The 23,662-nt window shown below is 30.3% G+C and overlaps 2 protein-coding genes across 3 annotated transcripts; both read right to left on the reverse strand.

The window, feature by feature from the left end:
- Positions 1-2,363: 2,363 nt before the first annotated feature.
- LOC137924483 (angiotensin-converting enzyme-like) lies at positions 2,364-17,242 on the reverse strand. Of its 2 annotated transcripts, none has more exons than XM_068767876.1 (11): positions 17,044-17,242; positions 15,183-15,596; positions 14,938-15,099; positions 14,760-14,865; positions 14,284-14,619; positions 13,299-13,545; positions 9,197-9,330; positions 8,330-8,567; positions 5,881-5,979; positions 3,781-3,903; positions 2,364-2,873 (listed from the first exon to the last, which is right to left on the reverse strand). In XM_068767876.1, the coding sequence occupies exons 2-11, from the start codon at positions 15,570-15,572 to the stop codon at positions 2,501-2,503; spliced, it is 2,208 nt and encodes a 735-aa protein (XP_068623977.1). In that variant the 5' UTR covers positions 15,573-15,596; positions 17,044-17,242; the 3' UTR covers positions 2,364-2,500. The 2 variants fall into 2 exon arrangements, with proteins under 2 accessions (XP_068623977.1, XP_068623971.1); XM_068767870.1 differs by having other exon boundaries at positions 16,973-17,242.
- A 311-nt stretch (positions 17,243-17,553) lies between these two features.
- On the reverse strand, positions 17,554-23,093 carry LOC137922902 (glutathione S-transferase D7-like). Its single transcript, XM_068766014.1, has 5 exons — positions 22,929-23,093; positions 22,271-22,329; positions 21,690-21,828; positions 20,517-20,681; positions 17,554-17,694 (listed from the first exon to the last, which is right to left on the reverse strand). Exons 1-5 carry the CDS (start codon positions 23,076-23,078, stop codon positions 17,554-17,556), a joined length of 654 nt encoding a protein of 217 aa, XP_068622115.1. The 5' UTR covers positions 23,079-23,093.
- Between the last annotated feature and the right edge of the window lie 569 nt (positions 23,094-23,662).

A 23,662-nucleotide genomic window follows, 5' to 3' on the forward strand; every position in this document is an offset into this window, starting at 1 on the left:
CTAACAGAAATAATTTTCTTTAGTTTTTTTTTGACGATATTATTTTCCTAGTCTATATTTTACCGCAACTTCTTGGTGGAAATTAATTCTATAAACACTTTTGATTTCATGTTACAAAATAACTTATCGAGTGAACTGTATATCATTCAAAATTTCCACAAAAAAGACATAACATTTAAAAATCGGCGGAAGTTTCAAATGCAATAAAGAAAAAGTAGGTTATCGATATAATAAAAACCAAATGCTTGCTTTTCACATTAAATTTACATACAAGACATATATATATATTTACAGTGCAGAAATAATTGACGGTTTCTTTTCCGCCTTAGAATTTTCATTACTTCTAAAAGACTTCCAGCGATAATGTTGACTTCAACACCACTACTCCTGCGCCTATCTAAAACACACCATCACCAAGCATAAAGGTAATAAATAATTTCTCTCGCTTTCGACCAAGATAGAGTAGCTAGATTACTAGGGCATGTCAGACTGCCTCGGTCAAATATTACAATATTTTTTCAATGATGAAGTATTTTCAAAACCACATCCTCAGAGCTGGGGTGACACAGGAATTGGCGTCAGGGCCAATCCTAACGACATCCTACGCATAAAGGTGCAGAGAGCTTCAAAATGAATTACTTGAATAAGTAAAAGAACAATTCATCTCACGTGTGTTTTAAATAGTATATACATAATTATATTATAGATGTTCTATACGAGCTAGTGTCAAGGATCACACGTGTCATGCCCTAAATCAACTTGCAAGGATTTCGTAACAACGTATGCCATTCACTTTTATGCCTTTCTAAAAATTGTTCGTAAAATATTCCTTTAAAGGACGATTTTTTTATTTTAATTTATTTTTAATATGAAATTAATTAACCTAAGTCTTTCTTGTGAAAGGCCAGTGATAAGGTCAATTTTAAAGGTTAAATTTCAATAATGTTTTAGAACTTAATGTAAATAAATTGTTTGACTAACTTTATCCCGTCTATATTTTATTTGTATTATAATGGAATTTAAAATGCTCAGCACGATGCGTACAGCTCATGTACCTTTTTATGGACTATATAGGCAAAGCATTGATCTGCCTCGCCTGATGTTAAGTGATGACGAGGTCTACGATGTCACACTTAACATCAGGCGAGGCAGATTAGCATTAGGCTTGCCTATATGAAACCTATTCACTATTAATTTGAAGATTCCTTAGTTATTGTTGGTTGGAAACAACAACGACGGTTGGCTATGATATATAAAAGTAGTAACAAAACGCGTAGTGCGGGTTGAAGGGATTCCAACCGTGAATACATATCCTGAATCCGTACGTCTTCTTGACGGATGCATTTCTTTTCTCGTATCAACAGCATAAAGAAAAATCTTGTTATGATACATCTAAAATAATTATACCATATTCAGCATAATTCGATAATTGATATTGCATTTTCATTAATTAATTAACGTCAGGTGACATATAATGCAGCTAGTTACCATCATCATCATATGTACCGTAGTGGTGGATACAGACCTCCTCCATAAATTTCAGATGGACCTAGTATGAAGCGGGCCCGAATGCATTATCGTCCAATGACCTTTAAAAGATCGTCTATACACCTTCTGAGTGGAACTCCTACACTCACCGTTCCGAAATCTTCACTTAGAAATCAACGTCTATCTGTTCTGAACGCTGTGTCGCCTGCCAGCTAGTGTTCAGAAAATTAATACTTTAGTATGCGAAATATCTCTCATTGTAATAGTTAATTAAGTTAGCGCTTGAACTTTTATATGTAGGTCAAGAATAAATCGTTTTAGTTTTTATATGAACTAATTTGATTAATAGCCAGGTAATCAAATATAAAAGCACTGTAATCTTTTTGGAGAGAATATGGACTGAAAATATTTAGCTTTAATAAATAGTTATATTGCGAACTTAGTATTTTTATTAAAACCGCATCAGTAAGTATTTTATAACATGCGTATAATTGATATATAAATCAAATTGAGGATAAAAGGTATTTAACATATGAATATTAAATACATTTTAGATGATTGATTTTTTTTTTCGAAATTACACGGTTAGATAATTTCTTTTAATATAATAAGGAATATTTATTCCAAATGATCTAATTTCTCATAATATAAAATAAATTATTTTTTTTTACTTTTTTCTACGCGACAATAAGCTTTGAAAAAATGAATCAATTGTGTAATTCACATTGGCCTCAAAATAAAGACCAATGACCTAAAGATCCTGCCTTATAATTTTGATAAACAAACCGGTTTTTGTTTTAAGTATATAAATAAGGAAAAATAAAACAATTTTACTGTATTTTCATTTAAATAACTTTATAAACAGGTATGATAAATTCCACACATATAACAAAATGCATATAACAATTTTAAAACTATAAGACGCTGGCACATTTTTTACACACAGTTCTATTAAATATTCACAATGTATCACTATTATAATATGTTACTCTCGTTTTGAATTAACTATTCATCACACATTGTCCTCGTGGATTCCGTCTTCGTCTTTGGACTTATTTTGAGTCATTTCATTGGTGACGATATCTAACGACCCATTCTTAGTGAGTCCACACAACGAAAGGAATCTTTTATACAGATCCTTTTTCTTCACACAATAAGTAATCAACAGCGTTAATATTACGAATGATATAACAGTTCCTATTATAATAGGTGGACTGTTATCCATGTTTTCTCTGATATTTCTGTATTTTGAATTCTCATGATGTAAGAATTGTTGAAGAGGCGCAAAATATTCTAAAATTCCTTTAGTAGACAATTCTGTCTCTCCTGTTATTGCTTGAAGCACAGTTCTCCAATCTTCACTAGCACCAAGCGACATGCCATCACTGTAAACAATGTTCTACTATATTACGTTACATCTAATAAGTTCAATCGATTAATTCTGATTTTATTAGCCATACATAATACAATACACATCATCAAAACTATTTTTTCTTTGTTTTGTTTTTTATTATTTTTATAAACGTATCCTCAGAACAATGCTTAAGCCTTACTGCTCTAACTTATATTAGCTTACTTTTACTAGTCATGGTTCTAAATTTAAAAAATATATATATATAGTTCTGCTTCTCCTTTTCAGCCGATAGACGCACTCTGCACGATAAAGGCCTCCTCAAATATATAAAGATAAACTGAGTATACCTTTCTTTAAGCTTTATAAAATGAGTACCACGTTTGTAGGAAATTGTGTACCGCATTAGAATACACTCTCTTGTAGCTGCTATCGTGATTTTAGCAGATGGACGCCCACTGTAAAGCAAAGGTCCGCCCCCAAAAATCGCCACGATATCTTGCGCTGCCTGCATCAAGCACTTGCACCGACCTTAACTTAAGCTTGGCGATTATGGAATATCCTCATAGATATCTTTGGCCCAGGCCTGTCCCTCACAGTAGACATCTAGGAGCGGAAATGACGGCGACCGAGACAAGTTACTCGTTACACGAGCGTGCAGACTGAACAGTCAATGATTTATCAACGAAACTATTTGCAAACTTTTTAGCTGTGTTCAAGAATAAATATTTTTTATTTAAATTGACAAACAATTGAATTGTTCCATACCATTAAGATTTCATTTATATATAAAAAAATGCCGGGTACAATTATGTTTACGATAATGTCGACATTTAAATGGAACAAGCTAAAACATTAAATTTCCACTGGCCTTCACGTATACTCATGTAATACGTTGTATATTAATGTCTAGACTCACTAATAACAAGGAAGAAGGATACCTGAGAAGTTTTCCCGCTTCCTTTACGCCGTGTATGGAGCAGTTGTGTAAAGGTCCCGTATGATTTGCTATCTTGCATAAAGATGAAAGGATTTGAAACTCCAACACGTGTGATACCAGATATCTAAAATAACAATTTAGTTATAAAATGTATTAGTTAATTTATAGTACGTATAAGTGAATAAACTTTCGATTACACAATTTATTTTACATTATCTTATGTTACGTAAAAGTTGCACACTAAAGACATTTTAGAATAGAATTTCTTTCTCTAAATCCTATTTGAAATTGAAATTCGTTGGAATATCGGAAAATTAATACATAATAAATAAGACACTGCTGTATTTCATTGCATTTTCTCTGTAGAAGTAAGTGCTGTTAGCCCTTTTGTTGTTTTACAGCTTCATCTGAGCCGAATTCACAGAGCGGAAGGGTCCGTGAACTTTAAAAACTGTTGTGACATTAATTGTAATAACATAATCGGACCACCATTCTTATCAAATTACTTCTGGTGTCAAAAAAGATAGTAAATAATCAAGAAATTTTATAATTCATTTTTAATTTTCACTTTTTAGTTCATACTTTAAAAAATTTCGATGCCTTAAAGCCTATTCAAGTACATATAAAAAATACAGCGTAGTGCAAGTTAACCATAAATTTTAAAGCTCTCACTTGCAACATCGATGATATTATCTAGTTATCTGGTATACTTGACAGGTTCCTCATAACAAAGTTCACTTAGCATTTCCTAGCCTTCCGTCAATGCAACCACCCCTTCTAGAGAGTCTAGTTCCACACCAAATGTTTGCTATCCTATTTTAGATTTTTTTGATTTAAAAATGTTTCTCCAATGCTATTAACATTTAATTTATTACTATTTTATTACAAATACTTAAAAAAATAATCTAAGACTCATAACAAATTCAAGCCAAGGTTCCTAAGTTCCTCCTGAGTTTAGTAAAATAAGATCTGTTCGACTAGCTTCTGACACCTTGAACTCTGTCACCTGGCAAACAATATTTGTCCATAACTAAAAATAAAGTAAAGAGCCAGTATTATAGCGACAACGAACCAACAATCCCTCACAGACCCCGGTTTACTCGCTTCCGCTTTACAAGTAAAAAGACATTAATTATTTTCACACTTCGGTTAGGACATTGCTACACTCCTCTGCGAATATATAAAGTTGTTGTTTCTTATAGGTGATTGCAGACTAAAATACTCCACGGATCGCATTTTTTTATGATTTTGGAATGGTTTACAGAGGAATATAAGACGCGCTGAGTCGATACATACTATTATGGAAATGATTAAGAAATACTTTACTAGACCAATGAATATTTAAACTTTTTTGTTTTTTTATTCTATCTGTGGCAAGTGTGATCAGAGTCAGTTTTATGTTTTTATTTATAATTGTATGTATAAAATGTTTTATATCGTAATATTATTATACAGTATTAATCATAAGTATATAAGCTATATTATACATATGTATGTATGTTTGTATATGTGTATGTTTTGTACACGTTAACTACCTGTTATTTATACTTCTACTGTTTTCATACATTCCATTGCACTTCTTTCTTTCCTACTATGTAACTATGTATTTATTTTCTAACGTGTACAATAAAGAATATTAAAATCATATTAAATTATGATTTTCTTCCATCGCAAAAAAGACGTGGTCGTGAATTCTTTGTCGGAAGTCTCTCCTTTTTTCTCATTTTGTAATTTTTGTTTGTTTCTTTTGTAAATATATAAATTCGTTCAATACTAGGCTATACTTAATTATACTTATAATTACTAATATTAATAATTATTACTTATAAACTTTTCCAAACATTTTTTTAATTTTTTTTGTGTGGAAATGTCTGCAACAATTAGTTAAGAGAGATTTTTTAAACAGTTGAAACCGACATGACATTGACAGATAAATAGCTGTTTTAGCAATAACTTTTTAAATTAAAAAAAATAATTGAAAACTAAGAAGTATACTTTCTGGTTTTGCACCAATACTATGAAAAAATAAATGATTTAAGTGTTAGATCATAATAGAAAATTACTATTGACGTATATACGAGTATTTGTGTATGTAACTCACGTAATATACTGTACGTGGGACACGACATGATATTTCGCCGCGGGATCCAAGTCGCTTTCGTTTCTCGGCACCGGAGGCGATATTCCCGTCTCGTTTATTCTGTAAAAATTACATAGGATGAAAAACTACTCTTCTAAATTTTTTCCTAAATTTTGAAATCTTTACGAAATAAAAATATTTAAATAGGTTGTATTTTTAGTGTTAAGTGAAAAAGTAACAAAGTAAGTAACGCAGAAAGTAGAGAACAACTCTTGGAGGTCTTTAGATAAACGAAAGTTGGCAACATACATCTTCGGATTAACAAGATGAAATACCAAAGAATATATACATAGTTTCTATTAAATGGATTCAAAGTAGATATTTGGTAACATGACAATTTATACAAATATTACCCACTTTAATCTACTAACAATTTATATTTGAATAATATGAAAGGCGTACCTCCACTTTGGTATGAATCTAATTTATATGAAAAACACGCTTAATTTTATTTAGTATGCACTAAACAGTAGCTCATCGACAAAAAGAAAAAAGTATTAACAGAAAACCAGAATTCAACTAAAACATTTACAATACATTTTTCCTCTAAAAGTATCACAAAAATATTTTGTAAACACAAACAATTATCGCGTAATTTTTAAGAAATATAACATGACATTAATTTTTTGTCTCTTATCTTAAATTTATTCAACTTAGACTCTTACATGTTATTGCCAAAGATACCAGCAAGCGTAACCAAGTTACGACACATAGTTGGTTATCGGTAATAGTTGCTTTGCGGTGAACAGCTTTGGATGTGTTTTCGCAAACCATCGCAGACGATATTATGAGACTTGGTGACACTACATATAATATATATATATATATATATATATATATATATATATATATATATATATATATATTCCAATTTTTCACTATTGTTAATGGTTTTTCACTTGCTCCGGGCTAATGGAAAATAATCTAAATTAATAAATACTTATGCTTTTTAATTAAATTCTTATAATATAGTTCATGTCAAGAATAGAATTTACCATTTTAAATACAATAGTAAAATAAATAAAATTATATATGCCTACTAACTCGCGCCTGTCGTAATGTGTATATTACTACGTAAGTTGGTTTATGCAAATTCCGTGAATATTTAAACATGACTTACTTCATTCACTAACTTTTATAGCCATATACACATACTACTAACGTTGATTTATTTGTTTTAATCCGGGCTGTAGTTAACCTATCAAGTCTTTCTAACTTCTCACATCTTATGATTGCAAAATCGCGTGATTTTAATACACGTTCTTACATAACACGGATTGTTCAAAGAACGCGCAGAAAAACCAGCAATTAAATACGAGACAAATATACAACAGGAGTTACACAAAGGTTCTATGAAATGTATACATTAACTTCTAATTAAAAATTCTAGAAAATGTTTAAGTAAATTCCATAAAAGGGGTAAAATATTTTTCTGAAACGGAATAATATTGAAATAACAGAGTACTGAAAATCCCTATTACGTTTTAACAATATTTATTTCACAATCACTTAAAACCATTCGTTGACCGAAACATTAGTGCAAAAACTGTATTGGAGTATACAGTTAGCTTAGCAACGTAACAAGAACAGGTATGGTTTTCAATACAACTCTATGCATGACTCAATAACGCTAGACTAGACTGTTAATAAATTGAATGTAAATTTAAGTGACACGGTTAGTAATAAAGGCAATTTTAAAGAAAATCTGCAATGACACTTGATAGAAACTCATATTAGTTTAAAATGTCATATTGATAGTATAAAAAAAAGATGTTAATGTTTGAGAATTCTAATTGAACCTAAAAATTTCATTTTGCAATAACAAGTGAGATTCAATGAAGGAAATTCGTAAAAAAATATTTTTAATTATACTTGTTTTAATAATGATTAGTTAACATGATTAAATAATTCATATTGACATTAAAAAAAAATATTCGTATAAAATATTTTCAATCACACGTACGTTTTTAATACAGTTTATTATTGAACACGTTAACATGTTTAAAAAGTCATATTAGCCAAAACACACAAATAAATTATATAAATAATTCAGTCTAAATTACCAGTCTTGCAATATTTTAAATCATTCATTGAAGGTAAAACCTTAAAGTATATCTCTAATTACTCTTAAGTACAAAAATGATTTTGTTTAAAAAGTTATATAGTTAAAATCACTAAAGATATACACATAGTTCTAAATTGTTATTCCAGCAACATATTTTATGATTCATTGAAGAGAAAATCTTAAAGAGTAATCACACCTTGACTTAACCTAATTTTAAAAGCAACAAATGCAATTTTAAAAAGGAAAGATATCCACATTATTCTAAGTAATCAATATTTTTTTGTTAGATTTGGAGTAAAGAGTAAGACTGATAATCGTTATTGAAAAAAAAAAGATAAAAATCACCTAAGATCCCACCAGTGTTGATTCCAATCTTGAAGACTAGAATTTTCAAAAATATCCCATCGCCATTTGTCGAGGACGTACGCATACGCAACGAGTGGAAGTTTTTCTAGAGCCAGCCAAAGCAAATGGTTAAGTTCGGCTTCTGATCCCGTGTCCACCTTCACGAAGTTCAAGGTCTGCAAGTGAGCCGGCGAGGTCAGCTGTACAGCGACGATGTCGGAGATTGCATCGTGAAACGCTACAAGTGAACGGTCCGTTAATATTATGCACGACTCATACTTAATTACTCTTATTGATATTGTGAAACTGAATATTGAAATTTACAATGTTATTGCAAAATTTTAGATACCCAATATCAATTTGGCGTATGTATAAAATTCATAATATCATCGTTATTATTATTGTACCTAAAGAAATAACAGAATAATATGTTCCGTGTTCATGAGTACACGATATTTTAATATTCATGCAACCTTCTTCGATAAATATCATCACCTTTATTGTTTTTAATCAGATATTCCTTGATGATTCCAAATTTATTTTCATTATACGAGTATACACATATATGAGGCTGTAATTTTGTGTAATGCCTATAGATAGTGCTAGTAATAGTAGTGCTTCGCGCTATCCTTCGAAGCGCGAATTAAATACTTAATAATTTGTATTGTATTCTTCTCGGATGATTAATTTATAAAATAATAAATAGCAATTCCGCAAACACGTTTCGTAATAGAAAGAACATCAAGGAAAACTTTTTACAGCATGAAAAAATCTGATTAACTTGTAAAGTTAAATTATCATTGAAATAATATTTACGATAAAAAATATATAAAATTATTGTTGCTATTTTCACAATTTTATTTTTACCTGGGTTAGGACCGTCTCGATATAACGGTTGTAGTTCGCGATAGTGTTTGAAATATTGCACGTGACCTAAAAGCCTTGCGGCGCGCGACAATCCCACTGTAACGTCGGTTACATTCTCCCCGCACCATTTTATCCTGACGAAACAAGCATATTAACAAAAATATGAATCTCGGGAATAACTTACATGAATTATTTTAAAATATTTAATGCGTTTATTATACACACAAACGTAATTATGCGATAATATCGTATAGTAATCAATATAGCCTTATTAGCTACCATCGGTTCGAAATTGAGGAACAGATTAGGCTTCAGTTCCCACTTTGAGGCCTTTGCGCCCTGTCACTCAATGTAGCGTAAGCCTACGTGACTTCAGATCTTGGCAGTAACAATCCTGTGGATTTAATAAGATTAGTCACCTTAAAGAGATTTAGGCTAAACGCTTTCAGATTCTAAGTATTGCATATAAAAACTAACTCTGTTGGACAACTATGTAGGATACAATACTAAACTCCCATGTAATCTCTATATTAGCATAAATTCATTAACACAACATTTCATTCACAACAAAACATTGTGCAAGAATCTTTTAACCTTTTAACGTTGTAAAAAATGAATTCCTCTACTACTGGTTTGGCAATGTTGTAAACATGGCCAGAATAAAACCATTTGAGTTTGTTTTGGACTCTTCTTCGATCAAAGCGTATCTGAATTCCTTAGCTTTATTTATTATATATCCGTAGCTTCATTTTGAAGATTAACATCATAGGATAGCTCAATCCGATTCTAGTTTTTATCAAATTGCTCTCTTCTAGCATTTTTGTAATTACGTAAACAATTAATAGCCGCAAATTACCCTATATGGACAGTAATATACATAAACAAATATATAAATGTCTGTTTGCGATTCTGTAACAGTAAAATAAAATAAAAAATCTGATTGTAAATTCTGTCTGATTAATTTTATTAACGACTACTAATGAACCATTAACACCGATGTCCCTCAGTGGACCTCTCTCTTAATTCTATCTTCCAATTCCCCAATAGATACCGACAATACAACTGTAAAGGACTAACTTACTGGTATTCAAACCTGCCAACATGAAATAGTCTTCGAGTTGAGATATGGTTAATTGTTTCTTACAATAGAGACGGTTGTTTATTGGAACGATGCCAAACTTTTGCGAATACCTTCAGTTGATAGTTTTGAAAATATAATAGTTATTTAAATTACAATATTAAGTAGTGAATTAAATATAAAACAAAAGCAGTAAACTTGAGATTCTCATAAAAATATACTTTAGCTTCTGACGTTACACAAAGTACAGATGCGATCTTGCATGGCTAAGTGCTACTAGAATTAAAACAGTACCTTCAGACTCGTTAAGACTTTTAGCAGTGATTGTACCGCACAAACCTGACTATTCCTAAAGATTATTGTATTATAGATAATCTTACAACCAACGTTATACAGATTGCTCAATATAATTCTGCAGTTTTCTTTTTGTGATCTGAAATTAAGACGCTCATTTGGCACCTGTTCTTTTGTTCTAAATATTCGTCGCATTCATTCGTGGCGTTTTGTCGTATTCTTTTTAATAATTATAGCAAAAGGGTGAAAGAATTTCCACTCACTGTCACATAGTTTCGTATCCTTTTTATAATAAGAAATATTTGACTATTACTTGTGCAATAAAAAAGGAATAATTTAATGAATATGTATGTATATATTATGTCCTATTATTTGTAATTTGATAATTAAGTATGTACAAAACAGTACTACCCCCTTTACTTTCTTGATATTTACCTTACTTAGTGGTTATTTCTGGATCGTTCTAAAATAAGTGGTAAATGCCTGTAAGATAATAAGTACTCTATACACAATGTATGTAAAGAGTTGAAATAAAAAAAATGTTTAAAGAATATATGAAATAAGTAAAAGCTTATTTAAAAAATATATAATATCTTGGATTTGCAAATATGCATGTGCAAAATAAAAATACATAAATAAAAATGCAATTGTACGTTTGGTTAAAAATGAAAATGTCCGAGTTGCAGATTGCAGATAAAATATAAAATTATTTTTTTTTAATTTCTACATTTTCTGAAAATTTCCATTCCTTTATCCACGTTAAATTCATAAAGATTTATTCGTTAAATTTATTCGTACACGTAAAAACAAGTCCGAGCTTGGCCTTGAGTTTGTACACGTTTTATTTAATAATGACCAAATTTGTCACATAGGAACAACATATAAAACAATTTGAATTTCCTCGTTTGTTTTTTTTCTAGTTTCTTGTTCTAAAATGAAGTTCGCAATCATCAACTTTTTTTCGTGATTTGAACTCTTTAATGATTATTATTAATATCAACACAGTATTTTTCCTTAAGATTTTATTATGATTTCCAATATAAGAATTCCGTTGATTTATCACTCTTACGCGAGCATATTAATATGACAAACAAGCTTTAATCTGGTCTATAATCTAGTGTTATTTAGCGCCTACCTTGAATCATTTTTGCAACAGGTTGTCTAGGGTACAAGCGCCGTTTGTTATTGTTGGTAAAAATAAGTACGATAGTACAACTACCAACAAAAATTACTTTTGAAACGATTTCCATTCCAAAAGCGGTTATTGAAAATGCGTAGATTTTGTTTTTCAGTCTAGCTAAAAACTTTGTTTGTCAGTTTGATGTATGGTCTTTATATTTACAAAAAAACGAGCAAAATTTATGAGCATTTGTTAAGTCTCATCTGCTATCCTCAATGGTATATAATAGACAATCTATGAAAAATGTTGGTAATCACGAATGAATGCAAAAACGAGATGGTACAGGTGATCATGGTCTCGAAATTAGATTCCGGATAGAACACGCCCGGAATGCTTTTTTTAGGCTTAGGTTTGTGCAATAAAAAGCGTCTGTATCCAGCATCTTCGAGTTATCTCAACAGCCCTCTGGCCACCATGTACTGGATATTTATGGTTGCCAGTTCGTGATCTCCGCTCCAAAACATTTAAGTCCCAAAGGACCTCTGCTTAATGTTAGTACGAGTATTCATAGTTAAGGCACATAAAAATGATTAAAACACATTGTTACATGAATTTTTGCCAAAAATAATACGACGGTTTATGCACACCCGCCTTACTGTTCGGAATTAGCACCATGTGATTTCTGAATAACAGTAAATGACAGTGCAACTGCAGGGTCTTCCGAAAGAATCATTGCAGAAGTGCTTACAGTCGTGGAATCATCGTTGAGATATTTTATATGCATCGCTAGTCAAAGACTACATTAAAGGATATTGCTTTAAATTCGATGTAAACTTAATACCTTGTTCGCAATAAAACTAATCACTGTATATTTTTATCATACCTTGTATTACTTTATTCATTTGTCCTCATTAAGGTCAAATTTTAAATTGTGATATAATGCCAATGGATTCAATTTTATGTTTACAATACGATCTTTCCCTTCTCCGCTTGAGGTAACTTTTGTTATTTAATTACAATTAAATCACGAAAACGTATACGAAATTCGTAGCTATGTATGTATTTATTATTCAATAAAGACTTTTCATCAATGATATTATATATTAATATTATGCCAATATCACCTTTTTGAGTAATCTATATACAAATTATTAAGAAATTATCCGCAAAACACGGTAATGGTTCTTGTTTAATTTTCGTTAAGACACGAGTAAAAAAGAACGTTCTTGTAGAGAGAAAAAATCAAACAAAAATAAAAAAAGCTTCTTTCCCCATACAAACCACAGAGTAAATTAAAACATCTGTCTATAACTGTCAAAGATTTGACGTCAATCGAACAAAAAACTATGAACTTATATATGATTATTTTGAAATAGAAAATTTTATAATCGCTTTTGTTGTTCAGTAAATAAAGTAATTCTGAATAATGCTAAATTTTTTTATTGTGTTCTGATAGACCTATAACTTTTGACAGCGCGAAGACTTAAGATAGCTGGTTGGATAAAAAATCTGGTTGCATTTAAAACCTTCGTCTATCATATTGACAAAAAGTACAATTAAAAGCTTCGTAGCACGTGAATCTGTTGATAGTAAAAAATATGTCAAATTACCTATAGTTGACTCCATCACACATATCGTGGCTAGAAGGTAAACAATTGGTTGAAGTTATAGTTTCCTTTATATCTTGATAAGATTCTTTCGCACTCGCAAATCCCAGTGACTGGTGGAACTCATCAACAGCATCAAATAGATCTCTGGCGTGTATACTTTCATTACTTTGTATAATAGGCCTATGAATATGAGGATAAACAGTGATTTTATTGTACAGCGCCTGCCATTCTTGTGCCCATAAATTACCTGAAAGACCAAAGTGAATGTCATAAGCGATATTGCTGGTATCATTCTGTCAGGCGCTTGCTGGACAAAATTATATGGCTATATTCGAAAGTTGATGGGCGCTGTTAGCCGTTTTGGCTTTTACAGCTTCATCGGACTCATAACGTCTAAAGTAAAACATTCATGTATTATGTACTGAATTGCTGTATTAGTTAATGTAACAATCTATGAAAAGGTCTAAATAGGAACATATTATAGTCGCAAATATTTGTAAAGAAACAATAAAACTGATTAAAATCGAAAAATAAGAATTATAAACTTAAAAGGAAGTAAGAGTTACAATATAAAAATTAACATAATTAAAAGTATGCATTTAAATGGGTTTGTAAGAGTGTGTAAATCTGAACAGAGTTTCATATCATACGGAATATATATAATTTTACAGCTTATAAAAAACCCACGATTGAAATATAACTCGTTCATACGAAAAAATTATTATTTTCTTTTATTTCCTTTTTTGATCATAATACAGTTAGTAAGCCTAGTTTGGACTGATGTATACCACATATTCAAATTTGTGGGTGGGTGTTTTTATATGTAATTCACGTTATGTACACTCTTATAAAGAAACCAGCATCATTCGATTGTAAGCGACAGTATTCATCAAATTAAATTCTACAATTAATCCGTAAAATACAGATTGTTAATTTTGTTTTAAAAAAAGAAATTAATAATAATGTTTTTATATAAAAAAATTACCGAGTATATGTGCAGGTATTAAATTATTTTTCTCAGATAACTCATCTTTGAAATATGTTTTTAATTTCGTTCTGACATAAGAATGTAACGATTCATAAAGAGGTTTAATTTCAGACCATAATCTCGTAACAGTATTTTTAAAATCGTCATCTTCGAAAGTGTATCGCCACATTTCGCCGGCATCAGTGAAATTTTCTATTCGGGCAACATTGTTCATCCTTGTTACGTAATCTTTGAAAATTGGTCTTATCTGCTTTCCAGTTGCATCTCTAAATGCTTTCCAATAGTATAATAATTCTTTAGAATCGTTATTTCCTTTAAAGATAGAAATAATTTCTGAAAAATAACAAAGTCATAATTAACAACTAAAATAAATTGAATATCTCGAAAATTGTGATTATAATAAGGTACATCATCATTTTTGTTTTATAAAAAGTGTATCATTTGAATAATAACCTAAAAGGACAATAACTAACCGCTCATTGTTCGTACAGAATCCTCCGTGTTGCAATTTGTGGCATTATACGCACAAATCGTAACTCGACTCCAAACACGTTGCATAGTGTCTATTTCTTCTCTTTGCTAGAAATTTGAAAAAAGCTTATAAATATTCGTCATAAAATATAACCGATTATAACACCAATGCACGCCTACTTTGCTCTGAGGCATCTGTACGTTCGTTCCCCTCTCTTTAATAATTCGTAACTTCCTCTTCAGTTTTGGGTCACTTAATAATTGCCAATCGTGTATATATTTATTTTTTATTGTATTCCAATAATGTTTTTTTATTTCATCCTCTTCTGCAGCTATTCGTATCTGTTATTAAAACAAACGTCTCTGATTAATGAAATATTTTTGTTTATTTTTTTTTTTCCAATAGCAAGTATTAATACTAATACCATTTTATTTTTCTTTATTTCGCTAGTAATATCGGTAACATAAGCCCACAATGCTTCTTGAGATTTTTTACAAACATCTAAACTTAATTTATCCATTTCATGCATAAAATTTTCAAGCGTCATATTTTCTTTATCTAATTCATCTATTAGAAATTTAAAATTATCATCTTCGTCAGTATTCTTTTGTATGACTGTATTAGGATCCAATATTGTTCTCATTGCATCAACTAGATACTTTTTATCTTTTATTTCTTCTCCATCTGTATCAATTTCATGGCCGCTCTCGTCTGATTGTTCGGTAGTTTTATTTACTTTGATTAAATTTTTTTCATCCGCCGACATTTCTGAGGTAGGATTTGTAGGGAATTGCACGGCCAATGATATAGACATTGAAATAATAATACAAAGAGTATGCTGAAAATTAAAAAAAATATATATTTTAGACTGTGATGTTAAAATTATTAAAATAATATTTATCTATCAAAGATCTTGAGAATTTTTAAAAATAGGATATATGTTTTTGTTAAAAATTTGAATTTCTTGTTAAAACTAAAACATTAACTGACTTGTTATAATTTATCATTAAAGGTTTCGCTATTTTAATTTTATTGCAGTAACCACCGCTAAACCGCAAATGAAAACACTGATTTTAATGTAGTTTTAAATATTAAAAACAGAACATATACCATAACCTCTTTTAAACAGAAACTCCTTCAAAACTATTATGCAATAACTTGTTTACAACAATGAAACCTAAATACCTAGTTGCAACCAATGATTTACTACCGTACTATATGGTTAACTTCACTGGTTGACGACCAAACAATTTTATAAACTATCATAATTCGATTAGGTAGCATCTGCTGTATATATTAAAACAAATAGTTTGTTATTTATTCATCAGTTTTTACTACCTTGAAGGCGTACATTTAAAAATCGTAGAAGTTACGACAAAAGAAAACGCAGGTGATGAGTTCTAAGGTGAGATGTTTGTCCTGCGAGATATTTTATAAACAGCTCACAAGTAAATAACTTCCCGGAAACAATTCATTTATGAAAAGTGAGTCATAAGGTGTAAGATGTAAAATTTAGAATAGTATATACAGCACTTGGACATTATTATTTTTTATAGTTAATAACAAATTTACATCATCATCGTCATATCGGCCGATATTCAGGCCTGCGGTGTCTTCTTCCAGCGTGTTCCCGCGACCTTGACTGTTATCAATTCACCTATTTTAAGGGCCTGCCCACGTGTCTACCGAACAAGTTTTACATAGTAAAATTATATTTAAAAGTAAATATGTTTAGATATCTTATAAAAATCAAAGATAAGTTCCATATTTATTATATATTAGGTATAAACGGGATTTTTGTATAGAACGAATCATTAAATTTATTCAACCAACTTTAACTTAAAAGTTAAAAAATAATGTAACAACTTTATTATTAATAAGCTAAGAAGTCAAACGAAATGTAATATTCTAATCTGAAATCTCTTTACAGCGATATATTTAAATAACCAATACAGGTATAGAGATAATTGTCTATTGTAAGACGGTAGTGAATATATACTAACATCTATTTATAAAATATATTATGGGAAAAATCTATACAGTTTCATTATAAGTAAACGTGAATAAAACATACGAACATAGATTGTTTCTGGAAATATGTATACGTACAATTAAATGGTCGGCGTTGTCGTAAATTTAAATTGGAAATCAGATTCCGTTTATTAATACTAGTGGAAAAATTTTTTCGAATGTAAAATAAAATAAAAAACCTACCGAGAAATACATCATGTTGGTAACAGTCCATATAAATAATTTAACACAAGAAACAGGAGCACAACACTCACTACATGTTTACCATTACGGTTTATAGCACACGTCGTTCTTCCGCAAGTATTGGAACATGAAAGGCTTTCAGTACAAATGGTAGATTGTTTGTGAATTCAACGCAATGTTTGATCGTTTTGTAATGGATTTTTTTCAAATTGGAACAATTGTACTAGCGTTATGTTTTGAAAACGTGGGACGTAGAAGCAGCGCGACCCGTCCGCGAGCGTCGGCGCATTGTGTCAAAACGAAATGCCTGAGTCGATTCAACAACTCGACAGGACGTTCTCATGCGAACGGAAATCGTTCAATATTATGCGACTACCCTTTGTTCGACGGAATTATTCGTATGAAAACATGGCACAAAGTTCCAGAATTCGATCTCAGTTCATGTTTCACGGTTAAATTAAACTCTAGATTTAAAATCAAAGAAGTTTATTGGGTTATTGATAAGTAGAACAATAAACCTGTATGTAATATGCAATATGTTAGGTACAAGTTAATAATATTAGTAGCTTCTGTTTGTGGCTTCAGTTTTTCTTTAAAAACAAGGCTAGTTCTTCAGCTCCCTTTTTATCAATTTCTTTATAGCCATACGGATCTAGCTCCTTTTTCATCCGCTCGAACCATTTTGCCACGTTTTGATGGGCACTGTAATCGAAACCAAAGGCCTGAAAATAACAAGATTACATTTCTAAAACATAGCGTCGAAATATTTCAATTATTGTTATGTCATAATTTTTTTCTTTTATTTTTGTGTTGTGCCGTACATCAGCAACATAAACACAATATGCAAAAATATTACAGTAAATTTTAAAACCAGTATTTACGTAATAACAGATGTACACAACTTATTTATTTAAATTAAGAAAAACTAAACATCCAAATTGAAACTATTAACAAAATAAAACATAAATAATGATACAGTTTTGCATAAAGAAAGTATTAGTGTCAAAATAGAGTAAATAAACATATGCATAGTTAGATACCATAAAAATTTTTATTTATGTATGCTTCTTATTGCCCGTTCGCACCTTCGACTACATACATATTTCCTTATTAACCTTCCACTACTACATAGAGAATTTTTCTTAATTTATATGAAAACACCAGAACGAAATTTCAACCAGTATGCATGTGCATTTGACAGAATTCTTTTAACTGTTCGTTAGACTACTAAAGTTGGTAAAATTTGTTACAATACTTATATAAAAATATCATAAACTGGTCGAAAGTTATTCGAAAGCGAAGTACACTATTATTACATAAATAACATTGTTAATATTCAAATAAAAAATAACATGTCAACGATATCGTTCTTAACTGAGTGTATTTTTATTTACATAACTTGGGTCGGCACTGCAGTTTATATTTTAATAATTGATCAACATTTATTGATCGCCATGGAGGTACCAGCACATTGCCGACCATCTCCTCACATGGTTGCTGTAAAAGCCGACTAAAGGAAACATATTCACAGACGATGGGCAGCAGCATCTCTCGTATTTATAATATAAAACCGCGCTCGCGAACCCCCTTGCCAAACTAGGTACATATCTCCTATTTATATAATAATAAAAATACCGCATCCCCAGTAGCTACGCTATTTCTTGGAGTACTAGCCATAGTAAAGGCGGAGCAGTGTGTGCTACAAATCTATGGAGGAAATTCGTCTTCAGCAGTACGTCTTACGACTGTAATGAAGAAAATATATCAAACATTTGGAGCTTAAAAACAAATATTATACCAATCTAGTGGTTCTCAACCTAAAATATCAGTCTTTTGATGGATCGTTTACTATTCACTGTGAGATGGATTGCCACATGCATTTACGTTAGCTAAAATATACAATATTATTACTATCTGTTACCAAGAATATGTTGCCTATAAGAATGTAATAAACATTCCTATGGCAATTTCTTTTATCTAGTAAGTACTTCGAAATAACATCACAACGCGTATTATGAGGTGGTTAATAAAATAATAGCAAATAATAAACATTTGCATAGCTACATAGCAAGACTGATTTGTTATGTAGGCGCTGAATGAACGTAAAGCGCTTATTACTTAACATATGCTATTCATTTGTTAAATGCTATTGTCATCGGCATTCTATAAATAATATTGATATATAACTATGACATATTAAAGTCATTGTATATTAAAATAATGAACACGATGTTAAAATATACTGTATAAAAATAACTAAGTTAAAATGTATGACAAAATAAAAAATAAAAATATACCGTTTATTTTCTGAACGAAATGAAGCAATTTCCGCTAAAATAAAAATTGTTATCATATTCCAACGCCTACGGCATAAATTTCAAAATATTAATACTCGATTCTGAAATAGGTTTAGTACAAGAGACTATACAATTTTCGATACATCTAATAACTTTTAATTTATTTTAAATTTCAGTAAGGAAGGTGTGTATATTTTGATAACCAAGACATGATAAAATCATAAACAGATAATTATAAAAATCAAAATTTTCATGAAAATAACAATTAAAAAACTATAACTACACCAAAAATACCTAATCCTGTTACCATGTCCAAAGAAATTTAGAATTGTTGTAAAACAAGAGAAGACTCGACGTAGGTAACCCCCCAACTAAGTGAACCGATGATATAGTCAAAGTAGTAGCGGAAAGTTGCCGTGTATCGTGAGTGGCGAATTTTGTAGTTGTTTTGAAGGCATATGCCTATATGGCGTCTATCGGCCGATATGATGACGATAATGATGATGTATGCTCACAACATTATTCAAAACTACTGTAATTTTCTTTTTTCAAATATGAACCTATTTGATTTCATGTAATAAACGGATAAATTATTGTCTTTCTTGTGCTAGTCATCATTGGGTTTACAATTTGTGGTCTTTTATAATTGAGGAACATATAATTGTATGTATTCCATCAATCATTAAAAGGTTTCAAAGTAAATAAATAAACGTATATTTTTATATAAATAAATACTACACTACACTGCGATAAGCCAACCCGCCAGGCATCTTTGCGAATGGCCTTTGCCATGCAATGTGCGTCTGTGGGTTGATAAAGAAATATAGAGGTTGGGTGTTGAAGAATGTTTACTTTATATATATATATATATATATATATATATATATATAGTATAACTAATTTTAAGAGTTCGTTTAAAAAAAAACCTTTTTATACTCAATAGCACAAAGTTTTGAGTTTAAATAAAACTATTTATGTGTCTAGGTCTATTATTAACTTGAATAAGAATGTAGACAATTTATTTTTCTCATACTACAAGTATCGGAAAAGTTTATAATCAGTAAAGCATCTAAGAGATAGTTTGCGTCTTATATATTATACGTGACGTCTATTGCTTTTTTTGTAAAAAGAACAATCGTTAAGTACAATCTTAAGATTTTTTAATATTTGCGTTGTGCTTGAAATTTTAACAATCATATCAATGGTAGAGTAAAGCAAAAGAATACAGGTTATCTCAAAATACTTACTTCCAAGTTAGTCAACGTAACTGCAATTGTTATGTCTGCAATAGAAAGGTTATCTCCAGCAACGAACGCACGACCTTCGAGCATTGAATTCAACCAACCAAGAACTTCATTTAATTTCGCAGCATTCTCTTCGCTATATTCTTGCCCAAAGAATAACACTGGCCACTAAGAAAAAATTACATCAACTGATTAAATAAATTATGATTAAATTAAAATGTATTGTAAAAAAACTTTAACTACTGTTAATAATGACAATTTTTTATTTAGGACAATTTAAAGACTAAGATTGAGTCAGTAAATGTATAATTACTCAGTATAAAGGCGACCTTCCTATAATTAACAGCAGAACATAATTTTATTTCGTACCCCTAACTGATTTATGGGCTAGGGACTTTTATTTTCTTTTTATTAATTTTTTCACAAATTAATTGATTTTTGCGCTCTTCTTCCACGCATCTCAAGATCTTTCATTCTATTCCTTGCTTTCTACATTTCATCTGTCTTACCATTCCATTCCATTTTCCATCTTTTCCAATACCTGTCATCGACCACCTTTTTCCTTACTGCAGAATATCATTAATGATAGTTAAAAGAATTTGTATATATCTGTTATTTAAAATTATATGGCGACCTATCGTCCAGCAGTGAACGTCTTTCGGCTAAAACAATGATGATAATTAGAAGCACTTTTTGATATACAAGATATACTAATATTTGTAAGTAAAATAGAAAAAAAAAATTATTTTAATCTAAAAATAATAGTTATTAAGGTAAAATGTTCGCTACTATCTATTCGTTTTACAAATTTGCTTATTGGTTTGTTTCAAATATTTCTCACATGTCCGAAACTAATAAAATCAATAAGACCGATCAAAGAAATATAAACATACGTAAAAAAAATCAAAATGCTGTTTTAGAGTCTACTAACTAGATGACTAATTAGCACCCTAGCAAAGAGCGAAAGTCAAAATGGCGTGACTCTTAGACTAAGTTCGCCGTTTAAGTACAGTCGAGTAGATAAGCAAGCTGTTAAGGATAATTTTATTTATGTCCATACTAAAACTCGAATAATTTTTTAAGCCATTACAAACCAGCCTAAAATTTTATCATAAAATCATTAGCGATATTTGCTGTTTCTCATTAGCTGTGTACTGTTTTATTTTATTTACTTACGTAAAGATCTGCATACTTCTGGAACAAGGTTATATCGTAATAAAGCCGCTGATCGACAACCGCCCGCTGCCGTGGATTTTTGGGATAAAGCGTATCTTCTCGACCATAAGCGTTCACTAAATATGCCATGATCGCTCGACTTAAAATAAAAAATCGGTTTATAATTTAAATGTCTGATTAGCTACTTGTGCTAATTTAACATTTGTAATTTTAATTATGTCTGCAATGTTAGAAGTCAGACCCAACGCTAGTGTAATGTTAAATACAATACGAAACCAAATAGTAATGTTAAATACAATACGATAACTAGTGTACTAATGCATGTTGCAAGTTTATATTAAAAACATAGATTATTATGATTAATGTCTCTATGACAACTTTTACTCTAAAACTCTAACTCTCTAAAACTGTTCCTGAATTATTGTTCTTTATTTCTCTATAGTACTGTCAGAGACAAAATTGGTTCTTATTAACAGTAAAAATGATAGATTATTGTACCACCGCCATATCTAGACATCTATCAAAAGTTTTATTTACTCATTTGATTCGTCAAAAGGAAAAAGGTAGCTTAACTTTCTTACCTTTCCCAAAGAATGAAACCACCGTCATCAATAGTCGGTACAGTGTGCTGAGGATTCATCTAAAACAATACACAGGCATGTTCTTAATTATTCATTCATTCGTGTCAGTTTATAGACGTCCAATGCAAGGCTTCTCCCAAAGGTCGCCAAAATGAACGGTCTTACGCTGCCGTCATGCAGCGACTTCCCGCAACTTTGATTATAGCCTCGGTCCACCGGTGGAGGGCCTGCCCACGCCGCGTATACTGGCTTGGGGTCGCCACACAAGAACATTTCGGCCCTAATAACCATCGATTTCAATAATATTCTAATATAATAATAGAAGAAACTTAGGATCGCATCAAAGATGTTCTTTATTAACATGCTACAATGTTTTATTATCGATAATAAACAATAAATAAAGTTAAGATTGAACTTTAAACAAGAAACGTTAAAAATAATTTCTAAAAATAAAATAAGTTTTAATGTAAAACTTTTTTTATATTAAAAGTATTTTCATCTACAACTTTTATTTTAAAGGACATATTTAAAATTTGTAATGCACTTTCAATATTTAATTATGTCATTAAATTTTGTTTAAGTATGTTAAGTTAATAAAAGTAAAAAGCAAACTAATGTGTCTATTTTATATTATTCGTAATTCTATAAAAGTAATTACCTTCAGAAACTCCGGTGACTTTTGTTCTCCTTCCAGGATCTTGACGAAAACCAACTCTACCTGCAAGCCCAAAACCCTGGCCGTCATGAGGACGGCACGGCATGGCGGTGAAATGGGGTGATAATATATTTTTATCGGTTGACTTGGCATCTTGTTGCCTTTTGCTCGAGCGGCCGCGTTTCTGAAAACATCAGAAAGATACTCAAAACTATTTAAAAATTTTATTGCATTATTTTTAATAATCTATTTATTTAAAATAAAGAAAACTTTGTATTAGTCAATGTTATTGTCCAAAAATTACATTTGCCCAAAATATTTTTTTTAATTTTACGTGCATTTATACAGTTATTGTTTTAAAAAAATGGTTACCAAAAATCGTTTATGTATTATTTTCATCAAGTTTTTTTCATATCCAATCATTAAAAGTTTTACATTAAAGAAAGCTTTAGTATTGTTAACATCGATGAAGTTTTAGCATGAAGTAGACGTTAATTATGTTTCGATATTAGTACGTTTATGGATCATTAGAACAATTAGATCAATTATTGTTGTTATAAAAAGTTTCTGTTGCAGTTCATATCGTGAACTTGACTTTCACTTTACGTTTTTGGTTCCTTTAAGATCGATAAGTAAAATCAAAAACTTTTAAACAGAAATAATATTGTACAATTTTAAAATTTTGTTTTAACTTTTGCTAGAAACTGTGCAATTGGTTTAACTATAACGAATAATTT

Source organism: Battus philenor, unplaced genomic scaffold (assembly GCF_028537555.1).
Source record: "Battus philenor isolate CCGP_79_NKW_IND1 unplaced genomic scaffold, ilBatPhil1.0.hap1 SCAF_10, whole genome shotgun sequence".
NCBI classification, from domain to species: domain Eukaryota; kingdom Metazoa; phylum Arthropoda; class Insecta; order Lepidoptera; family Papilionidae; genus Battus; species Battus philenor.

What these genes read in the sequence shown, in the direction of transcription:
- LOC137924483 (XM_068767870.1), bottom strand. An exon ending in TGTGATGGAGTCAACTATAG is followed by an intron (nt 9,331 to 13,298) that starts GTAATTTGACAT and finishes TTGTTTCGTCAG; the next exon opens with GATAAAATGGTGCGGGGAGA. An exon ending in TCCCACGTACAGTATATTAC is followed by an intron (nt 3,904 to 5,880) that starts GTGAGTTACATA and finishes TTGTTATTTTAG; the next exon opens with ATATCTGGTATCACACGTGT.
- LOC137922902 (XM_068766014.1), bottom strand. Translation starts at nt 23,078, where the DNA reads ATGCCAAGTCAACCGATAAAAATATATTATCACCCCATTTCACCGCCA. An exon ending in GGTTTCATTCTTTGGGAAAG is followed by an intron (nt 21,829 to 22,270) that starts GTAAGAAAGTTA and finishes TTTTATTTTAAG; the next exon opens with TCGAGCGATCATGGCATATT. An exon ending in AGAAGTATGCAGATCTTTAC is followed by an intron (nt 20,682 to 21,689) that starts GTAAGTAAATAA and finishes ATTTTTTCTTAG; the next exon opens with TGGCCAGTGTTATTCTTTGG.